General features: G+C 51.7%; 8 protein-coding genes across 8 annotated transcripts; 5 read left to right on the forward strand and 3 right to left on the reverse strand.

The window, feature by feature from the left end:
* Nucleotides 1-2,070: 2,070 nt before the first annotated feature.
* Nucleotides 2,071-3,603, reverse strand: BDW47DRAFT_122489 (uncharacterized protein; the record flags this gene model as incomplete). The annotated part of the gene is made up of 3 exons (XM_024815844.1): nt 2,071-3,021; nt 3,078-3,144; nt 3,278-3,603. 3 exons carry the CDS (start codon nt 3,601-3,603, stop codon nt 2,071-2,073), a joined length of 1,344 nt encoding a protein of 447 aa, XP_024675446.1.
* Nucleotides 3,604-4,048: 445 nt separating this feature from the next.
* Nucleotides 4,049-5,817, reverse strand: BDW47DRAFT_99070 (uncharacterized protein). Its single transcript, XM_024820802.1, has 4 exons — nt 5,650-5,817; nt 5,484-5,584; nt 5,270-5,397; nt 4,049-5,211 (listed from the first exon to the last, which is right to left on the reverse strand). The coding sequence occupies exons 1-4, from the start codon at nt 5,750-5,752 to the stop codon at nt 4,287-4,289; spliced, it is 1,257 nt and encodes a 418-aa protein (XP_024675447.1). The 5' UTR covers nt 5,753-5,817; the 3' UTR covers nt 4,049-4,286.
* Nucleotides 5,818-6,993: 1,176 nt separating this feature from the next.
* On the forward strand, nt 6,994-8,731 carry BDW47DRAFT_55146 (putative peroxisomal carrier protein). The gene is made up of 4 exons (XM_024819293.1): nt 6,994-7,422; nt 7,483-8,030; nt 8,084-8,321; nt 8,389-8,731. Exons 1-4 carry the CDS (start codon nt 7,322-7,324, stop codon nt 8,510-8,512), a joined length of 1,011 nt encoding a protein of 336 aa, XP_024675448.1. The 5' UTR covers nt 6,994-7,321; the 3' UTR covers nt 8,513-8,731.
* Nucleotides 8,732-9,020: 289 nt separating this feature from the next.
* On the forward strand, nt 9,021-10,113 carry BDW47DRAFT_133029 (thermonuclease family protein; the record flags this gene model as incomplete). Its single annotated transcript, XM_024817724.1, has 2 exons — nt 9,021-9,557; nt 9,655-10,113. Exons 1-2 carry the CDS (start codon nt 9,129-9,131, stop codon nt 10,111-10,113), a joined length of 888 nt encoding a protein of 295 aa, XP_024675449.1. The 5' UTR covers nt 9,021-9,128.
* Nucleotides 10,114-10,403: 290 nt separating this feature from the next.
* On the reverse strand, nt 10,404-11,451 carry BDW47DRAFT_99073 (adenylate kinase ADK2). The gene is made up of 2 exons (XM_024820803.1): nt 11,052-11,451; nt 10,404-10,956 (listed from the first exon to the last, which is right to left on the reverse strand). Exons 1-2 carry the CDS (start codon nt 11,221-11,223, stop codon nt 10,424-10,426), a joined length of 705 nt encoding a protein of 234 aa, XP_024675450.1. The 5' UTR covers nt 11,224-11,451; the 3' UTR covers nt 10,404-10,423.
* A 578-nt stretch (nt 11,452-12,029) lies between these two features.
* BDW47DRAFT_99074 (DNA primase subunit PRI2) lies at nt 12,030-13,843 on the forward strand. The gene is made up of 3 exons (XM_024820804.1): nt 12,030-12,251; nt 12,307-12,857; nt 12,913-13,843. The coding sequence occupies exons 1-3, from the start codon at nt 12,062-12,064 to the stop codon at nt 13,672-13,674; spliced, it is 1,503 nt and encodes a 500-aa protein (XP_024675451.1). The 5' UTR covers nt 12,030-12,061; the 3' UTR covers nt 13,675-13,843.
* Nucleotides 13,844-14,229: 386 nt separating this feature from the next.
* sec23 (GTPase-activating protein SEC23) lies at nt 14,230-17,254 on the forward strand. The gene is made up of 7 exons (XM_024819294.1): nt 14,230-14,536; nt 14,591-14,721; nt 14,774-15,068; nt 15,143-15,616; nt 15,666-16,763; nt 16,822-17,015; nt 17,068-17,254. Exons 1-7 carry the CDS (start codon nt 14,444-14,446, stop codon nt 17,090-17,092), a joined length of 2,310 nt encoding a protein of 769 aa, XP_024675452.1. The 5' UTR covers nt 14,230-14,443; the 3' UTR covers nt 17,093-17,254.
* A 194-nt stretch (nt 17,255-17,448) lies between these two features.
* On the forward strand, nt 17,449-18,838 carry BDW47DRAFT_99078 (60S ribosomal protein uL11). The gene is made up of 5 exons (XM_024820805.1): nt 17,449-17,500; nt 17,561-17,594; nt 17,655-17,775; nt 17,848-18,172; nt 18,223-18,838. Exons 1-5 carry the CDS (start codon nt 17,497-17,499, stop codon nt 18,234-18,236), a joined length of 498 nt encoding a protein of 165 aa, XP_024675453.1. The 5' UTR covers nt 17,449-17,496; the 3' UTR covers nt 18,237-18,838.
* The last annotated feature ends 733 nt before the right edge of the window (nt 18,839-19,571 follow it).

Raw genomic sequence — 19,571 nt, forward strand, 5'->3', positions numbered from 1 at the left:
TCGCCTGAATCATTCCGCTTACTCTGAATAGTTCATTTTCATGAATTGATTTGTCTTTCGCCAGAGTCGTACATTTCTCTGGCTGATACCACTACCGGTAGTCCACACAAGCCTTGTCAAGTTGCCACTTCTCGAATATACTAAATAATATTTATTATTATTTCGACTATGATGATTATGTCCTTGATCATATTTCGAAATTGGATTCAATAGATGAAGCAGGACCAACAGAACACAAGAAAGAACCCCACTCGGACGAATTACAAACCCAACCCAACTTTGTCTACCGAACAAATTCCGCTAGTGCTGCGTCTGGAAATTTCGCCAGCTCCGGGGATGGAAGGTGATTCATCATGTCTTCCCCTGCCAAGCACGCGTTGTGGGACGTTCTCCGTTCTTCAGGGAGTCCAGGGACCATAGTCGTCCCGCTCCCAAGTGGGTATGTCCAACAGGAGCACTTGACCTCTTGTTGGAAATGGAGTCCATGTCGTACACAGATAGTTAGTTGTCGACTAATCCTGGTGGATTGATTCTGGTGACAAAGAGAGGGAAAGCGATTGATTACAAAAAAGACGTTCATGACCGAGGTTCCTTTTTTAAGATCCTTTTTCCGTTCGGACTATCGTTTCTTGTCATCAAGACGGTTTACCCCATCTTTAGATTCCTAACTAATGCCCTCTAAATACATGCATCCTACTATCCAGACTAACACCAGACGCTTGCAGGGATCAGAGTCAAAGCGCACATGGCACGGACAACATCCCCCAACCCTCGTCTTACTGAATCAATTCCAAGGCGTCTTCGGATCATCCCAGGGAATAACCAGCTGATCGACACAGGTCGGGATACCCGTCGTCGTACGAGTCAAGCATGGTTACATTGCCCCCCCCCCCCCAATCGTGGGGAATCCAGTTCGAGTTTCAACGCTTGCTTGTTTCTTGATGACCTCGCCCTGAGGTCACTATCGGAGTTAACGGGGGTCCAGTAGATCCACAAATGGAAGGCAAATTTGCGCCTCTTTTCGCCTCGTACGAAAAGGAGAGAGAGATGCAAACGGTGTTGCACAGTTTGGGGATTCGATTGTTCTTATTCTTTTTTTTCCCTTTTTTCCTTTTCCCTTTCCTCATTTCTATCATATTTCTATTCTTATTTTCTTTTCCTCGCCATCTTCCACCCGAATCGGCTCGCCCCGTAACCTACCAAGCACCGGAACGACCAAAAGTGGCATTACGATGCGGATCACCACTGGATAACTAACCATCGGGATCATTTCTACCTAGCCACAAACCCAACATCCATAACGGAAATTAATCATACTAAAACCCACTAGTTCCGTTCCTCTTTCGGGTCCATCGCTTCTAGTCTGCAGTCTACAGTAGTTTTCCTTTTGCCGCGATAGTCGAGGATCGACGGGGATTTTCAAGCAAGCTGACGTCAGACGTGGCCGGGAAATTCTCCGATATCTTTCTTGGCCCAGCGGCGATTTACATGCTGTACCATGGAACCCGGGGGGTTGCATCTATCTAGTATCTAATATCTAATATCTACCCACAACTCTCGATATAATCATACAATATGCATACGATAGAATTGAACTTCTTTTCGACCACTTTGGATGTTCTCTCTATCTAAGGTAGCTATCCTAATAGTGTAATAGAACGCGCAATAGCTACCTAGCCCCCTTTTCCTCTTCTTTTTTCTTTGGATACTTCCTCCTTTGTGCATTTTAGACCTTTTTTTTCTTTTCTTTTCTTTTCTTTTCTTTTCACTGATAAAACACACATCCCTAATATGGATTCAATCCCAATCCCAAAGTGGCTCTAACGTATCACAAGATATCAATGGACCCTAGTCACCAGCCGTCCGCCCCTCTAACCGAATCAGCGAAGCGAAGCAACACAACACAACACAACACAAAGCGGGACAAGATGAGGCGGATAAGCGAAAGATAGACAGCCATAGCCAAAAAGACCAAGCAGAACAAGGCACCCAATGACCCATCCAGACACAACCCACACAAATCACTCTCTCAAGAGAGAAAGAGAGAGGGAGAAAGAGACAAGAACCGAACTACTCCTCATCGGGCTCAACATGAAGCGTAACCCTAACAAAGAAACGGCCCGGAACCTCCGACTCAGCCTTCGCCTTCCAAGCCTCCACAATCTCACCCAGCAGACATTGGAAATCATTGTTTCTGTCCGGCCGCAGACGCATCTCCAGCCGTGACCAGGAGAACGAGACCGACGCGGCGAGAACGCGCGGCAGGGCGGCGAGAGAAGCACCGCTGTCCTCGTCATCGTCGTCGTCGTCATCGTCGTCGTTGTTATTGTTGTTCTCGGCGAGCAGCTGCGCGTCGGCGCCCCAGGTCTGCCAGGCGCGGATCTTGGTTTCGTTGACGAGGCGCTCGATGAAGGCTGCTGTGGTGGAGAAGCGCTGGAAGCGGACCCACACGGGGGCCATGGTCTGCTGGGCGGAGGTGCGCACTAGGAAGAAGGTCTGGTCGCCGAATCTGGTCTCCAGGGCGCTTGGGTGGAGGGGGTTGCGCATGTTTGCGGGGACGGGTGCGGGTGCGGGTGCGGGTGTAGTTAGCCTGATGGGAGATGAGGTCGGCTCGGGTTTGGCGGAGGGGGAGGGAAAGGGAGAGGTAGAGGCGGAGGAGGAGAACTTCTCGCGAAGGGTCTCGTTGTCTGAATCGTTGTTGTTGTTAGGCTTTTCGTCGGCCTGCTCGGATGCGAGGATGTCGCTGAAGCGGCGGATTCTGCGTGTTTTGGTAGGTCTCTTGGATTCTTCGGTGGAAGAAGACAGGGCTGGGGATTGAGGATGGGATGGATCTTCTTGCTCTTCGTCACTGGGGGAGAGGGAGAGGGCTCTCTTATATGACTCACGCTTTCTGGGTCTTCTAGGCTCGGTGGCGTCGTTTCTTCTGTTACCAGTGCCAGGAGTCTGCTCAAGTGACAGTGAAGTGGTATCACCAGAAAGACGTTGGGTGGTGGCGGTGGTGGTTGTAGTATCACCCCCGGACTGGAGTGATTGTCAGTGGGTCCCAGACGAGGGAAAGATCAGTTCAAGTCACTTACCTTCTGGATACGGTTGACCCAATGTTTGGCTTTCAGCTTGAGAAGCAACACAAGAACACGGACGAGCCTGGCAAACTAAAATCAGCTCATGGCTCAGCTCCCAGTGGCCCCCATAAACACGGCATGCATGGAAAGCAAAGCCAGAGCTAGAGCCCAACTGCCGATGGTAAAAAAGAAGAAAGATAGGAAGAAAAACTTACTCATCCTTTCTCTCAGGATAAACACACAAACCATCAGGACTCTGAAGCGGATCCTTAAGAAGATACTTCTCCCTGTTTCTCTCCGACCCCCAGTACTCCACGCCAAACTTCTCAGCAAACGACTCCGCGCACTTGACACACTCATCCTCGTCCTCAAAGATAGCAGACCACGACGAGCCCGCATGCGCGACATGCTGGCGGAGGCGCGTTATGAACTGGCTGTGGTACTCATTCTTCAGGTCGAGGAACGTGGTAAACTCCCGGTCACGCTTGGACAAGGCCAGGACGCCGTTGTCGAGGGCGATCTTCATCATGTTTGGCGACATCATGAATGATCTGCTTGCCCTTGTCTTGTCTCTTTGTTTAGTCTTATCTTTTAGGGTGAAATTTTGGATAGAAAACGAAGGCAAGAGTGTAACGCGTGATGGACGTGAAAGAGAGAGATGGGGCTGAAGAGGGCATATTTATATTTTTTGGGGAGCCAGCTTTCTGGGGGGAACGAGGTGTATTTTGTCTGATCGCATCGTTGGCTGGGCTGGCGATGCGAGCGTCACGTCGTCGATGGTGTGTCTCGGCGACGGCTGGAAAGGGAAGGGGATTATTAGGTGGGTTGCTCTGGGATCACAGGTGTTGTGATGGTTTGTGCTAGAGCAAACGGTAATGAAATGGGGTTAAATGGGATTGTGAGTACTCGAAAGAAGTAAATGAACAAAGAAATATTATATTGGGTGGTTGGAATGATAGAACCATGAGGTTGAGGAGCCTCCTTGGGTTCAAATAAAGACTATAAAAGACATATTGTAATCAGACAACTCGCAAGGAAGAAAGACAGGCTATATAAGAGATACTATGTGGGAATCGTGATTAGATATGTAGTTCGTTGTCATCGTTATAGTAGCAGAACGACAGATTGGCTAGCCCTATCCGCAAGGATCGGCAGAATAGTCCCCACCCTGTGTATGCATATCGTAACCCCATGGCAGCACTTAATTGTATCATTGAGGTTGCCTCATTCCGCCCCAAGTTGCTTCAGAGAGTTCCTCAGTTCCTTGATCGCTGTGTCCACATCGTCAAACGTCAGCGCCGACACCGCCCAGCGCGCGTGTTTCTGCGCCAAAGAGATGGCGTGGTCGTCCACTGTCTGCGAACTGCCGGGGCCCGAAGCCATCCCTGCCGATGCCGCTGGCGGAGTAGATATGGGAATGGATTGGTGGACGGGGCGGGATACGATGGGGACGTTCCCCGCCGGTGGCTGAGTAAAGGTAGGGGGTTGGGTGACGCTGGGGCCACTGGGGCCACTGGGTTGGGAGTAGAAAGAGCTTGGATCGTGGGGAGCGGCCGGGTTCGCGGGAGGGATTGGGGGCGGCGAAGGGAAAGATTGGAATGCATCTGGCGCCTTTGCGACGCCGGACGAGCCGATATCAGAAGGTGTATCTGGAAGGCTAAGTCCAGGCCCGGACGCAGCCGCAAATGTCGGTGCGGAGGGGAGTTCTAAAGGATCACCGCTTCCGGTGCCACCGACGTTCAATCCACCGGGCGTGGTCGGCTCCCGGTCATCCGGGGAATATTGGGCGCCCACGGAGGTGACCGGCGCGTGTGGAAGAGTTGGGGGTGACCGCGGAGCCTGCGCGGGTTCGTCGGGGGTCTCTTCAACCTTTGGCTGTTGTGATTCTGTTTCCTGCGATTGCGGATCCATGATCGCGCGCACCTCTGGGTCATCCTGCCTGTTCTCCAGGTCGTCATCTGCGTTCTCTGGCACATCGATAACCGGGTTTGTTGCGTTGGGGTCTTCTCCAGCTTTGATCGCCTTTGCAATCCTCAGCGCATGATATTTGGCGAACTTGGTCTTGGCGGAGACTTCAGGTTCCGGGGGGTTCCAGATCTGACATAGCTCGAAAAACGTCGCCGCTGCCTGGAATGTATCTGCTGTTTGTCTATATTTCATCAATTAGGCGCTGATCCGATTGAACCTCAAGGTAAGGCGCAACGAACTTGGTGACTTTGTTGGCTCGCATAGCAGCCTCCGCGCGACCAAAGATTTCTGTCGCAAATTGTTCCACGTAGGCACTTGCGGCCACTGCATCCATCACCGCATCATTATCTTGGTTGTCATTTTTGAACTTGAATCCCAAGGTAATTCATCCGTCAGCATCCATGTCCAAACCCCATGCGGGGTATTCGTATGGGCGCTGTTCGCCTAGCGTACCTGTTCCAGCTTGTCCACCAGATTCGTCGTGTAAAGCTTGACTTCGTCGTCGATCGAGTGGAGGCCTTTCTCGATAATTTGGTTGACGATATAGAAATTGCCTGTTGTTAAGATAGGGCATTGTCAGTCCGATCAGGTCTTGGAGGTGAGGTGTTACGACACTTACACCAATAGGCAATGACTGGTCTGGCGCTTTCAAGTTGCGCCGCCCTCAAGGCATAGCGCCCAATGTCTGCCGATTTCAAACTAGCAGGAACAATGCTCGCCATGGTCTAATTCGCTGGGGGTCAATATGGTTTTTGGGAGATGCAGGAGCTTGCTTTGTCGCTCGACGATGGGGTGGGGATGACGTTTGGAGCTAAAACTCCCCGAGAAGGTTGTCGGTGTCGGCGCCGAGCATTGCGGAGGGGCAAACGGCAACCCCTATGCTTTCTTGGCTGCTCCCACAGGGGAATTAACCAGACTTGATGGAGATATTACATGTTTGATCTATTTAATTCGTGCTAAATTATGTATAATATTCCTCATTTTTCCTGGGTCAGGTAGCTAAACTGATCCAGAATACTTCTCGAAGTTCAACAGAACACGAGCAGGACAAACAATCTACACTATGGATCCTCACTTCTAACTTTAGCGGGGGCAACTCTCGGGTTTCTCCAGACAAACCAAAATGAGAGAAATTGTATCAATTCGACATGGAGATGATTATTTTTTAATGTATCCAGATCCACTGTTGCTTCAATTTTTGAACATCCGATATAGGAGTCATGGCGCGAAATCACATCATTGTCTGTACCAAGTTTGATAGATAAGATATCAGTCCCTAGCATCTTCCCCAGAGAGTGTGCTAGGCCTGTCTCTAAACTTCAGTGAGAGTTAAGCACACTATGCATGGTGATGGTGTGAGAGAGAGAGAGAGAGAGAGAGAGAGAGAGAGAGAGGATACCAAAGTGACATTCCGGGGCTACTCCTCGGTCCAACAAATACATTAGCTTGGGTACTGAGGGTTAGGGATTAACAATATTTATAGACCTTTATAGTCACCACCACATGCACCCCCCACAACTGTCACAGTAAACAAACCAGAGCCTACCATACCCAGCCATCAACATGTTCTCTGTAAACTAGGCTTATAACCAGTTATAACCCTTCCGAACAACCCACCGTCCTCTTCGGGTGTTGATCCGAGAAATTCCCCCAGATCCCACTACGGGCCAACGGCAGCTGGATTGCATTAAGTATTCACTATTGCAGTGTAGGACCACTAGTAACAAAGTAACAAAATAGGCTGAAGGACAGAATGCCAATCGCAATTCTCTCAACATCATCACCCCTCGAAACCAAATTACCCTCTGGCTCCCGGTGGGTAATCGGTGGGGAGAGACGGGAATGGGAGGGGAGGAAATCCGCCAGATAACAATTGGACCTCGGTTCGTTTCGTCATGCGCGGATCAACCGCGGGTGCGTTTGGTGCAAAACTACCTTGACCGTGCTCCCTCCTAGCCGATTTGTTCGCCTTCATACCCTCCCTGGTCTTGATCTTCCTAATCTTGTGAATCCCTTGTCTGGTTGTTCCTACACCCTTTTCATACTCGACTGATAAAATACGTCGCCTGGATTTGCGGTCCCTTTTCTGACGTTGAACTCGCCCCCACTCGGAATTTACTTCGATCGCTCATAATTCCGCCGGCTAGTCTACTGGCCCGACCAGAAAAAGAGTCCGCCTCCCCCCTCCAGACACCGGGCATACAGCAGATACCGTCGCTCCTGCTGTATTGAAATATAGCGTTGAGTCGCCTTTTTCAGACGATACGAGCCGTTTGTCTTCAGAGTAAATCATGGCTGGTCAATCAAAGCCGACACTGTCCCCCTGGGGCAGCGCTATTGCGGGTTCAACCGGTGCGGTACTTGCCAATGCCATGGTCTACCCGCTTGATCTGTATGTCTCGGGCCTGGTCAACCCCCGACAGAAAATCGTATGAATTAATGTGATATGCAGGGTGAAAACCAAGCTTCAAGTTCAAGTCAAAAAAGCCGCCGACTCCGACGTTGAATCGAGCGACTCGGAACGCTACAAGTCGACCTGGGATGCTATTGTCAAGATCATGGACAAGGAGGGGGTCGAGGGTCTGTACTCTGGAATGGCCGGATCCCTGCTGGGTGTCGCATCCACCAACTTCGCCTACTTCTACTGGTACAGCGTCGTAAGAACGCTCTACACCTCCTCGACCAAGTCCTCGCAGAACCCTGGTACTGCGATCGAATTGAGCTTAGGAGCGATTTCGGGCGCCATCGCCCAGGTCTTCACCATCCCCGTCGCCGTCGTCACCACGAGACAACAGACTCAGCCCAAGGGCGACAAGAAGGGCATGATCGAGACCGGCAAGGAGGTGGTGCAGAGTGAGGATGGCTGGACCGGCCTGTGGAGAGGTCTCAAGGCCAGCTTGATCCTCGTGGTCAACCCGGCCATCACCTACGGTGCTTATCAGCGCTTCAAGGATGTCTTGTTCCCTGGGAGGAACAACCTCCGCCCCTGGGAAGCCTTCCGTACGTTATCGAACTCCCATTCTCGGATCATCTTGTATTAACGATTTCCACAGTTCTCGGTGCCCTCTCCAAGGCCATGGCCACGATCGCGACGCAGCCTCTGATCGTTGCCAAGGTCGGTCTCCAGTCGCGTCCCCCCCCGGAGCGCGAAGGAAAGCCTTTCAAGTCCTTCGGTGAGGTCATGCGCTTTATCGTCCAGAACGAGGGTCTGCTCTCTCTGTTCAAGGGCATTGGTCCCCAGATCCTGAAGGGTCTTCTTGTACAAGGACTTCTGATGATGACCAAGGAGAGGTATGTTTTTTTTTTTTTTTTTCCCCTGCAATGTCTAATGCATACGACGTATGCTAATATGTCCTAGGATGGAACTTATCTTCCTCGTCCTCTTCGGCTACCTCAAGAACGTCAAGGACCAGAAGCTCAAGAAGGCCGTTGGCACCGCTGCCTCGTCGGCGACGGCCAGCCTCCCCGTGACCATGAAATAGATTCCTTATATTCCCAACCTTACTGACCAATGACCGAGTGGTTTTTTTCTTTGTGTTCTTTCTTTCCGTTGTATAGGTTCTTGTTCATTATTCCATGGCGTGCGGGCTGTAGATTGTCAATTTCCTTCAGTTGTTTACAATCCTGTATATTTTGGCAGCTATGATGTATAGAAGGTGTCCTTGTGACATTGGAACAAAATAGACCTGCGCGATACAAATACAACTTCTGATATATGATCTATTTGGTAGTGAAATCATTCAAAATATATACAATAGATAGGACTGTGACAAATATACAATATCATCATAGAATACACATTCTAACTCCTTTGCTACATTTTCCATAAACACAAAAATCAGGAAATCCTGCTCCGTCCGACCGACCCCTACACATCAGCACCAAATACCGGTGTATTCCCTGTGGACCCAACTGCGGGAGTGGAGCGGAACTCCAACCGCCCGCCCGCCTTCCGCGGCAACAAACAACTCCCCAGACCTCCCCTCTCACCTTGTCCCTACCGCCGGAGAACCAGAGCAAGCGACCCTAGTCTAGACCTTTCATTACATCACTTCACTTCACTTCACAACGCGGCCCAGCGCCAAAGCATGAACCGCGATGCGATGGCCACCATGGGCGTCCAACACACCACAACAACAATCCGACAATGAGTCGCACAACGCGTCCTCCATATTCACTAGACTCTCCTCCTCCACACCATCTAATCAGAATGACGAAAACAAACACACCAACATCCTCGACTGGCGCGCCTTCACCGAGGCGCGAACCCTCCTCCCAACCGCCATCCTCACAACCGCCATCCTGAGCATCGTGCACTTCCGCCGCCGCTACCTCCGCCGCTTCCCAGACGCCATCAGCATCTCGCCCAAATACCTCCGCCAGCGCAGTCTCCTCGGCCAAGTGACGAGCGTAGGCGACGGGGACAATTTCCGCATCTTCCACACTCCCGGAGGCCGTCTCGCTGGCTGGGGCTGGTTACCGTGGAAGAAGGTGCCTACTGCGCGGAAGGAGTTACGGGATAATACAGTGCGTCATACCTACCTACCTACCTACCTCCTTATCCCCCCTCAAGCCCATCCAAATACGAAAAGTAACCAGTTGACTAACCCCAATATCTGCAAAGATCCACGTCCGCCTAGCCGGAATCGACGCCCCGGAGCTCCCCCACTTCGGCCGCCCAGAGCAGCCCTTCGCGCGCGAAGCCCACACCTGGCTAACATCGTACCTCATGAACCGGCGCGTGCGCGTCTACATCCACCGGCACGACCAGTACCAGCGGGCGGTGGGCAGCGTGTGCGTTCGGCGCGCGCTGGACTTCCCTATTCCGTTTCGGCGGCGCGACGTGTCGTACGAGATGCTCAAGCGCGGGCTGGCTACTGTGTACGAGGCGAAGGTCGGGGCTGAGTTTGGGGGCGAGGAGATGGAGCGCAAGTATCGGAAGGCTGAGTGGTGGGCCAAGTTGCGGGGGGTGGGCATGTGGCATGGGCTGGGGGGGGATAAGAAGTTGGAGAGTCCGAGGGAGTATAAGACTAGGATGGGGGCGTTGGAGGCTGGTGGGAACGGGAATGGGGGGAAGAAGTAGAGATGGTTTATGTTTGGTGGGTGGTGGTTCATGAGGACGATCTTGACGAGTGAATGAATGGTTGATATCCCGTTATGATATTACTTTTTATTTGGATATTTTTACTTCTGGATCTTGTTTCCCTCTGAAATACAAGTGACACTGTCAACTCATCCGAGTCATGGTATATTCTAGCGAACAGGACCATAATGATATAAATATAATACACAACGAAATCCCATCTATGGTATCCCAAAGAAAAAAAAAAAAACAGAAAGAAAAACAACAAGGAAAAGAAAGGCAAAGAAAAAAAAAACATCACAGAGAAACATCAACAAAACCGCCTCCCAATCTCCTCAAACAACTGCGGGCTAATTTCATCGCTCGAATTGCCCTCCACCCGCCACAAACACCCCCTCCGCTTATAATGATCCAGCAACGCCCTGCTCGTCTCCTCAAACTTCCACAACCGCTGCGTCCACGTCTCAAGCGAATCATCCTCCCTCTGCGTCAGCGGCTCCCCAGTGACATCGTCCTTGCCCGGGACCTTAGGCGCATTAAAGCTGGTATTATAGACCCGTCCGGATGGCTCGTGGACCCAGCGCGATGCGATGCGCGAGAGGATCACCGACGGCGGCGTGACGAGGTGCACGACGAAGTTGACTGGAACGAGCGCGTCGAGACTGTTTGCCTGGGTGGCTGTGCGGGGGAATCCGTCGAGGATGAATGATGCCGCGGAGGAGACGGACGGCGATGGACCCCCCGTGAGCCAGCCCTTGTGTTTGAATTCGTTGGAGATGAGTTCGAGGATCATGGAGTCGGGGACGAGGTTGCCTGCTTGCATGGCGGCTTCGGCTTTGAGGCCTGTATTTTGGTCAAGAACGTGTTAGTGAGACAAGCGCATGGGTGTATTGCGTTGCGCGCGTGCGCTCGCATTGCGATAGTCGGGGGGAACGTACCGAGCGGTGTCTTGTTGCGAACATTCTCTCGTAACAGGTCGCCTGAACTTATGGAAGCCAGCTCCGGGAAGCGGGTTAGGAGGCGCTCGGTCTGGGTGCCCTTGCCGACGCCGGGAGCGCCGACGAGGATGATGCGGGCTGCTTTCTTGAGCTGCCTTGACGCGATTGACATGTTGAACCTCTATGGTGGTATTGAGCGGGTTGATCTTGTAAATGTAGTGTTCAATCCGCGCAAGGCGCACACGGCTGGAGAGTGGCTCAGTGGGGGGGTTGTTTTGTTGGGACCGGCGAGATATCTGCGACGGGAAGGTACGTTTATTGCGGGCGTTATTGGGTATACATCCTGGACTGGCCGGGGGCTCAATTCGGGGAACCGATTTACTGACGACGCGGAAGCGACATTCTTATTAGGGGGACCAGGCAAGGTGGGGAGGGGAGGGTTGTAAAATAATCAACTGCTCAGGTGATGTGTTGAGGGTCTTGGAGGAGTTACGAGGCCGGGGAAAGCCCGCGATGGATTCCGTGGGGATGGCGCCGAACCGTGGACGGAGCTGATGTTTTCCCCCTTAGGTAGTCGGTGAGCGGAGTACACTTTACTTGAGAATACGGTATGTTTTTGATGTATTGAACCGTCTACACTGATATTAGGGACATTTCAAGCACATGAATTGCGCGCCAGAGAGAGAGTATCAAATGGCAAGGTTTCACATGTGAGGACAACCCCTCTGCTCCGGAATTACCCATATATGGCCCGTGACACTCGACTATCATTCTGTAAATCTGAAATGATGTTATTTCGACTAAACTTCCTCGGTTAATTTCCCGGCCGCAGAATCGGTCTGGATAAGTTGGTTCATTATCGGCTTAGTAATATATTGCTATAATGAATCATGTGACCGCGCCGCGTTTTCGACGCGTGGATCGCGTTTCTGTCACGAAAGCGGATAAGGATTGATGGATCTTCGATTCAACAAGACCGCCAATTCGTGCAACAATCTGGTTAATGCAACATGATACGACAAGATTTTCATAGAGTTGACCCCAAGCGGAGGGCCAACTTGGACCCAAGAAAGAAGCAGTTCGCATCTTCGGCGTTCAAGCAGCAGGACTACCCGCATCGCTTGAATTTCTACGATGTCCCACCGACGGCCGAGATCACTCTGGAACAGTTCGAGCAGTGGGCGATTGACAGACTGAAGAGTGCGCATGGGGAGAACCCTCAATAATCTGGTCGTAAACTAACTTTGATGTCTAGTTCTGGCTGAAATCGAAGCATGTTCCTATCGAAACAAGACCGCCGCCGAGACAGCAACCCACATCACCCCTCTCCTGCAAAAGTTCCTCCCTCTCTCCTCCAACACTTCGTCCTCGTCCGGCGCAGCAGATGCGAGACTTTCAAATGAGCGCCAGAAAGACCACTACTCGCACTTCATCCTTCGGTTGGCGTTTTCCGCGACCGAAGACCTGCGCCGTCGTTTCGTGCGCGCGGAGACGATGCTCTTCCGGTTCCGATTCCAACAGGATGACTCGAAGGAGAAACGCGCCTTTATAGAGAGCCTCAATCTAGAATGGGAACCCGTTGGTGATGAAGAGAAACGCAAGATGGCTGAAAATCTGGTGAGCGCGACTCTTGGTCTACGCCGCGTTGACGACGAGACGTGGTACAAAGTGGATTGGGAAAAGGTGCCGGAGTTGGTTGAGAGACGGTCGGTTTTTGTGGCTAGGGGCAAGGCCTACGTGCCTGGCAGAGAACAATTGAGCATGATCATTGCTGAGTTCACCGCTCGTCTAGAGCGCGCTTTGGAGGTTTGTAGCAGCCATACTCTGATGGTTGGTTCGAGACCGCTGACAGTATCCCTAGCTGACGAGTCGTGCCCTCCCCCGATTGGACGAAGACGACCGACTGACTCCGATCCTGAATCACCTGTCGAAGAACTTCGGAAGTGCCGAGTCGGTGTATTCCGAAAGTGAAGGCGTCGTGGATGGTGCCCCCATCACGGCGAGCAACATCGACCGGCTTTCAAACCATTTCCCCCTCTGCATGCGCAGTCTGCATATGAACCTGCGAAAGAACAACCACTTGAAACACTTTGGTCGACTCCAGTATACCCTATTCTTGAAGGGCATCGGCCTCTCCCTCGAAGAGTGTATTCTCTTCTGGCGCCAGTCTTTCAAGGGGTTTACGGATGACGAGTTCAACTCCAGATACAAGTACAACATCCGCCACGCCTATGGTGATGTGGGCGGTGATGTCAATCGCCGTGGTCGTGGATACCTCCCTTACTCGTGTCAGAAGATCCTCGGCGATTCAAATACCGGCGCCGGGCAGACTCACGGCTGTCCCTACCGACACTACTCGGTCGACAATCTCATCGGCCTCCTTCAGTCGACCGGTGTCCATGACAAAGAAGTGCTACGAGGGGTTCGGGAGGATGTCGACAGAACCAGGTATCATATTGCCTGTAATCGGGTTTTTGAATGGGCGCACAAGACCGAGATCAAGAAGGTGAAGGAGGACGGGTCCTGGAACCAGACAGACCTCGACACCATCGTCCACCCGAACACATATTTCAAGCGCAGTTACCTGCTCAAACAAGTGGGCAAAGCTCCTCAGAATGCTTGAGTCAAGCGTCAACTTCACGAAGCTACGTCATTTGGGGGTTCTTTTCTTCTCTTTTCTTGCTTTCTACCTTCAATTTTCATCGTTCTGTGGGTTACTTCAATGCAGCGTTAATACACACGCTATGATTACGCGATCCAATTCTAACAGCATCCGTACAAATTTAATCTGGTTTTCCTTATTACAGGTACTAAGTAGCCATGGAGCTTATATAAATTTGTTCATCATCTAAGTGTGATAAGAGTAATAGTAATGTGACCACAGCTGATTCCCAATTTATCTTTAAGGTACAAAACGACCTCTCAAAGCCAGGTGCCCAGCAACGGGTCGAGTAACTCTTCGCTCGACCACCGGACAATTTTCGTCATCAAAAACGACGAAGTTGTCAAGTATAATGGAAGTCGGCGAGTAATTGTATGAAGAAAGAAGAAAAAAAAGTGCGGAAAGATGAGAACGGGATTTAAATAGTACTAGCGTGACCGTACGGGCGGGCGCAGTGACCAGAGATGCTGCAACCTGGCCTTATGTCAACAAGCAACAGACTCACAACAACATCCACTCCGATCCCCCGCATGAGTCTCCGGACATTAGCTGTTGGCGTTGCCTATATCGAGACCGGATTATGATACACGTGTTTCTCGAAGCTTTAGTTGTTGGAGTTTAAAGAATCATTTCTGAATCTTAACCCCCCCCCACCCCTTTTCCCTCTAGACGTCCCCTCACACATCACCAAGTCTAGTCGAGTCCACCGTCCCGTCCCTACCCAACCATCATGGACTACGACGCTTTGAAGGACCAATGGAGCGACATCGAGGATCGAGATGGCATCAGACTCAGCTGGAACACGTTTCCTAGCACTCGCATGGTTGGTTTCGATATCGCCGTGTCCTCGCGCGCTGTCTGCTAAATTCAGGAACAGGAAGCGTCCCGCCTTGTCGTCCCCATTGGTGCGGTCTACACTCCCCTCAAGGAGAAGCCGGACGCCCCGTTGCTTCAATATGAACCGGTGACCTGTAAACCACCATGCCGGGCTGTCCTGAACCCATATGCGTAAGATTCGATGCCATCGTCTGGCGAGAAGTGCGACTAACCCCCTTGGTAGCAACGTGGACATTCGAGCGCGGATCTGGATCTGTCCTTTCTGTCTGATGCGCAACCCTCTACCTCCTCACTACAAGGACATCACCGAGAGCACGATACCCCCGGAGCTACACCCCATGAGTTCGACGATCGAGTACCAATTGGCCCGTCCCGCTCCCGCCCCTCCGATCTTTGTTTATGTCGTGGATACCTGCCAGGAGGAGGACAGCCTGAAGGCGCTGAAGGACTCCCTTGTCATGAGCTTGTCTCTGCTGCCGGCAAATGCGTTGGTTGGGCTGATCACGTTTGGCACAATGGTAGGAAGGCCTATCCCTTGAGTCGTGGTACAATATGGTGGTCGTCGGATGTGTTAACTCATCCTTCAATCTAGGCACAAGTACATGAGCTTGGTTACACCGAATGTGGCAAATCGTACGTGTTCCGGGGCAGCAAGGAATATGCCGCGAAGCAGGTCCAGGAGATGCTTGGTCTGCTCTCCGCGGGGTTGCGACCCAACATGCCGAACATGCCCGCGCGCCCGCCCATGGGTGCCGCCGCTCGATTCCTCCTTCCCGTCCAGCAAGCCGAATTCCAAATCACCAACGTGCTCGAGCAGATGCAGCGCGATCCGTGGCCCGTTGCCAACGACAAGCGCCCTCTCCGGTGTACTGGCGTTGCCCTGAGCGTTGCTGTTGGGTTGCTTGAGACCTCTTTCCAGAATGCCGGCGCGCGCATCATGGTTTTCACGAGCGGTGCGGCTACCGAAGGCCCGGGCCATGTTGTTGGACCGGAGCTGAAGGAGCCGATCCGATCTCACCATGACATCGATCGTGATAACATCAAGTACTACAAGAAGGCCGTCAAGGTAAGCTCCATTCGGCCCTGCGGGTTACACCGCCGTGCTAACAGAGTAGTTCTACGATGCCATGGCCAAGCGAGCTGCCAACAACGGCCATATCGTCGACATCTTCGCCGGCTGTCTCGACCAAGTTGGTCTGCTGGAGATGAAGAATCTCTCCAACTACACCGGCGGCAACATGCTTCTCACCGATAGCTTCACATCCTCACAGTTCAAGCAGTCTTTTGTCCGGGTGTTTGACAAGGATGTGAACGATAATTTGTTAATGGGCTTCAATGCCTCTCTGGAAGTGCTTACCACCAAGGAGCTTAAGGTCACTGGGCTTATCGGCCACGCAGTATCCCTGAACAAGAAGTCCAGCTCCGTGGGAGAGACGGAGTGCGGTATTGGGAATACTTGCGCATGGAAGATGTGCGCCATTGACCCCGCGGCGAGCTACGGTGTCTATTTCGAAATTGCGAACCAAGGCGGACCCGCTGCCGTGCAGCCCGGGCCCCAGAGAGGAATGATGCAGTTCTTGACATACTACCAGCATTCGTCTGGGAACTTCCACCTCCGAGTCACGACTGTCGCGCGGCCGCTTAGCGGGCCGGCTGGTGATCCTACTCTGGCGCAGTCTTTCGACCAGGAAGCTGCTGCGGTGCTGATGGCGCGCATTGCGGTCTTCAAGGCTGAGGTTGACGATGGCCCTGATGTCCTCAGATGGGTCGACCGTATGCTCATTAGGCTTTGCTCTCGCTTTGCCGACTACCGGAAGGACGATCCCACTTCGTTCCGCTTGGAGAAGAACTTCACCCTCTATCCCCAGTTCATGTTCCATCTCCGCCGAAGTCAGTTCCTGCAGGTGTTCAACAACTCCCCTGACGAGACGGCCTTCTACCGACACGTCCTCAACCACGAAGATGTTGGCGATTCACTCATCATGATTCAACCGACTCTGGATTCGTACTCTCTGAATCAGGAGGGCGCCCAGCCGGTTCTACTCGACTCGGCTTCTATCCAGCCCGACCATATCCTTCTACTGGATACCTTCTTCCACATCCTCATCTTCAACGGAGAGACAATTGCGGAATGGAGAAAGGCCGGGTATCATGAACAGGAGGGATACGAGAACTTGAAGGCTCTGCTGGAGCTGCCCAAGGAAGATGCAAGGGTATGTTATCAAATGCTCACAACTACACAGGCATGCAGCTGATTACTCTCTACCACAGGAACTGATTGCGGATCGATTCCCGCTACCCCGTTTCATTGTCTGCGATGCTGGCGGATCTCAAGCACGTTTCCTTCTGTCCAAGCTGAACCCGTCCACCACACACACGACCGGTGGTTACGGAGGCGGCGTGACGTCGCAGACAATCTTCACTGATGATGTTTCTTTGCAAACATTCATGGATCATCTGATGAAGTAGGTTTTCCCTCTATTTTAAGGATCCAAGGACCAGACTAACCCGCTCTAGACTTGCTGTCTCTGGAACTAGCTAGGTCTGACGATGGGACGGCCATGACGGGAGCAAGAAACGGTTTTAGGTCGGTCTTCGGGTCGATTGTATCTTTAGCGGTGGTTTTTGATTTTACCCTTTTCCTTTTGCTAGGTCGATATATAGCAACCATTTAGATTCAATGAATTGAGAAATAATCGCAACACATGCATTAAGTAACCTGTATGCGGGCTTACATGGGATACGCTTATGTAAGAGACTATGTCAGTCACGTGAGAAGCTAGCGGGTTAAACCCTAGCACCCTAGTCCTGATAGGGCCCCTCGCTTCCACTAGTGCGAGCTGTGGACAAGCAAAACCTCTTCCGGGCGCGAACTTTTCGATTTCTTCTTTCGTACCAACCACCAACGACCAATTCAAGGACGATTGACGACCTTTCGCACTCGCCATGCGTAAGTATCATCTCCTTGATTTATCTATGGCTGGCGACTAATGAAACACCCGTTGGGCAGCTCCCAAGTTCGATCCCAATGAGGTGAAGATCATGTAAGTTTTCTATCATCAGTCGCAGGGATTGAAAAGCATCACGAGGCTAATTGTTCATAGTCACCTGCGAGTGACTGGTGGTGAGGTCGGAGCCCAGTCTGCTCTGGCTCCCAAGATTGGTCCTCTCGGTCTGTCTCCCAAGAAGATTGGTGAAGACATCGCCAAGAACACCGGTGACTGGGTATGTTCCATTCTTTGTGGTATCTGAACAGGCAGCATCGGGATAGTTCTAACGTGGTTTGGTGCATTACAGAAAGGTCTCCGTGTGACGGTCCGTCTTACCATCCAGAACCGTCAGGCCGCCGTCTCCGTCGTGCCCTCGGCCTCTTCTCTGGTCATCAAGGCCCTCAAGGAGCCTCCCCGTGACCGCAAGAAGGAGAAGAACATCAAGCACAGCAAGTCGATCCCTCTCGAGGAGATCTTCGACATTGCCCGCCAGATGCGCCACCGCTCCCTGGCCAAGGAGCTCAAGGGTACCGTCCTTGAGATGCTGGGTACTGCTTTCTCCGTCGGTTGCCAGATCGACGGTCGCAGCCCCAAGGATGTCTCCGATGACATCAAGGCTGGCGAGATCGATGGTGAGTTTTCAAACCCACTCAATATATGAGATGATGTTAACGATGTCTAGTTCCCTCGGAATAAATTATGATCCGGATTTTCAAGATGGTCGTCAATCTGTATTGGCATGCTAGTTAACGAAAATACGATCATGATCTTGCCCGAAGTGTTTTACTTTTACGAGTTATGACATTTAAGATTCCCATTGGTCTAATCGACCAACCTCTGTTCACTTTCCTTCCTCTCTTTTTCCTTTTGTCTTTGCTTTCCAGTTTACCTTCCAATCTCCATGGACTTTATGGTTTACTCGCCCTCGGTACGAGCCAGATCATATACATCCATCCCCTCCAACCTTTGCAACACTCTGGCCCTTACCGTCCTTTCCCGCCTTCGGGCCTGGATTGGAACCTTTTACCACGTGGTATAGGCTTATTTTGCGCAAAGGAGATCAACGACCCGCTACTCACCGCGGTATCTTAAAAGGGGGAGCCTCGTGCTCTTCCTCGGTGGATACAGTGGTCCATTTTACGGTCTACAAACCTGACAAGAAAGTATCTTTTGTTTTCTTGTCCCCCCATGGCACGTGTTATCTACCGGCCATGGGATGGGGGTGTCCCCACCCCCGCGTAGCTTAGTTAGTCGTAGAAGCAATCAAACAATCATTCAATCAATTTCCGAGACTCAAATCCATGTTCCATGTTGATCCGCGATCGTCCATTTGATATTAACCCGTAGTACTACCCACTTCAGGAATAGGTAAACCATCCGAACGGCCCAGTATTAGTAGCCACCTTCGAAACCGAACCCTGTCGAAGATGAAACGCGCCACGTCTTGGTACGTTTGACACTGCCGATAGAACGATCGATGGATGGAGGGATAGATAGAAACATGGATGGACGTACAAAACCGCCCGTCCAACAGAGCAATAGGCGAGTAGACGTGATGAAAAAACTCCGACGCAGGCGCCGAGAGATCGAACCGTGGTAGGTATACGATGTAGTGTTTCACACGGCAAAGGGCACTACTACACCACACTACACTACACTACACTACGTTGTGCAGCCTAGGTACTGTATAACTAGACCTAGGTACATAAAAACAGTAGGTAGGTCTAGTAGATAGTTAGTAAGTACGATGTAGGCATAACTCCCTTGGTTACCGCACATCGCTGGTCAAGTACCCTGCAAGCGAGAGCGCGAGGATGGATCATTCGAAGGAAGGAAGGAAATAGATGAACGAACGACAGTAGGTAGGTATTGATTGGTGTGATGAGGGGCCAGTGCGGGCGCCGGTGCACACCGAGATTGTTAGTTAGTACCTACCTATTGATTTTTTGACAGTGCGTGAGGAGAGGTGAGGCGGTACGAAGCGAGGCGAATCGCTTTGGGAGATTGGTGGTGCAGAAGGGCTGGGGGGGG

Source organism: Aspergillus candidus, assembly GCF_002847045.1.
Source record: "Aspergillus candidus strain CBS 102.13 unplaced genomic scaffold BDW47scaffold_4, whole genome shotgun sequence".
Taxonomy (NCBI): domain Eukaryota; kingdom Fungi; phylum Ascomycota; class Eurotiomycetes; order Eurotiales; family Aspergillaceae; genus Aspergillus; species Aspergillus candidus.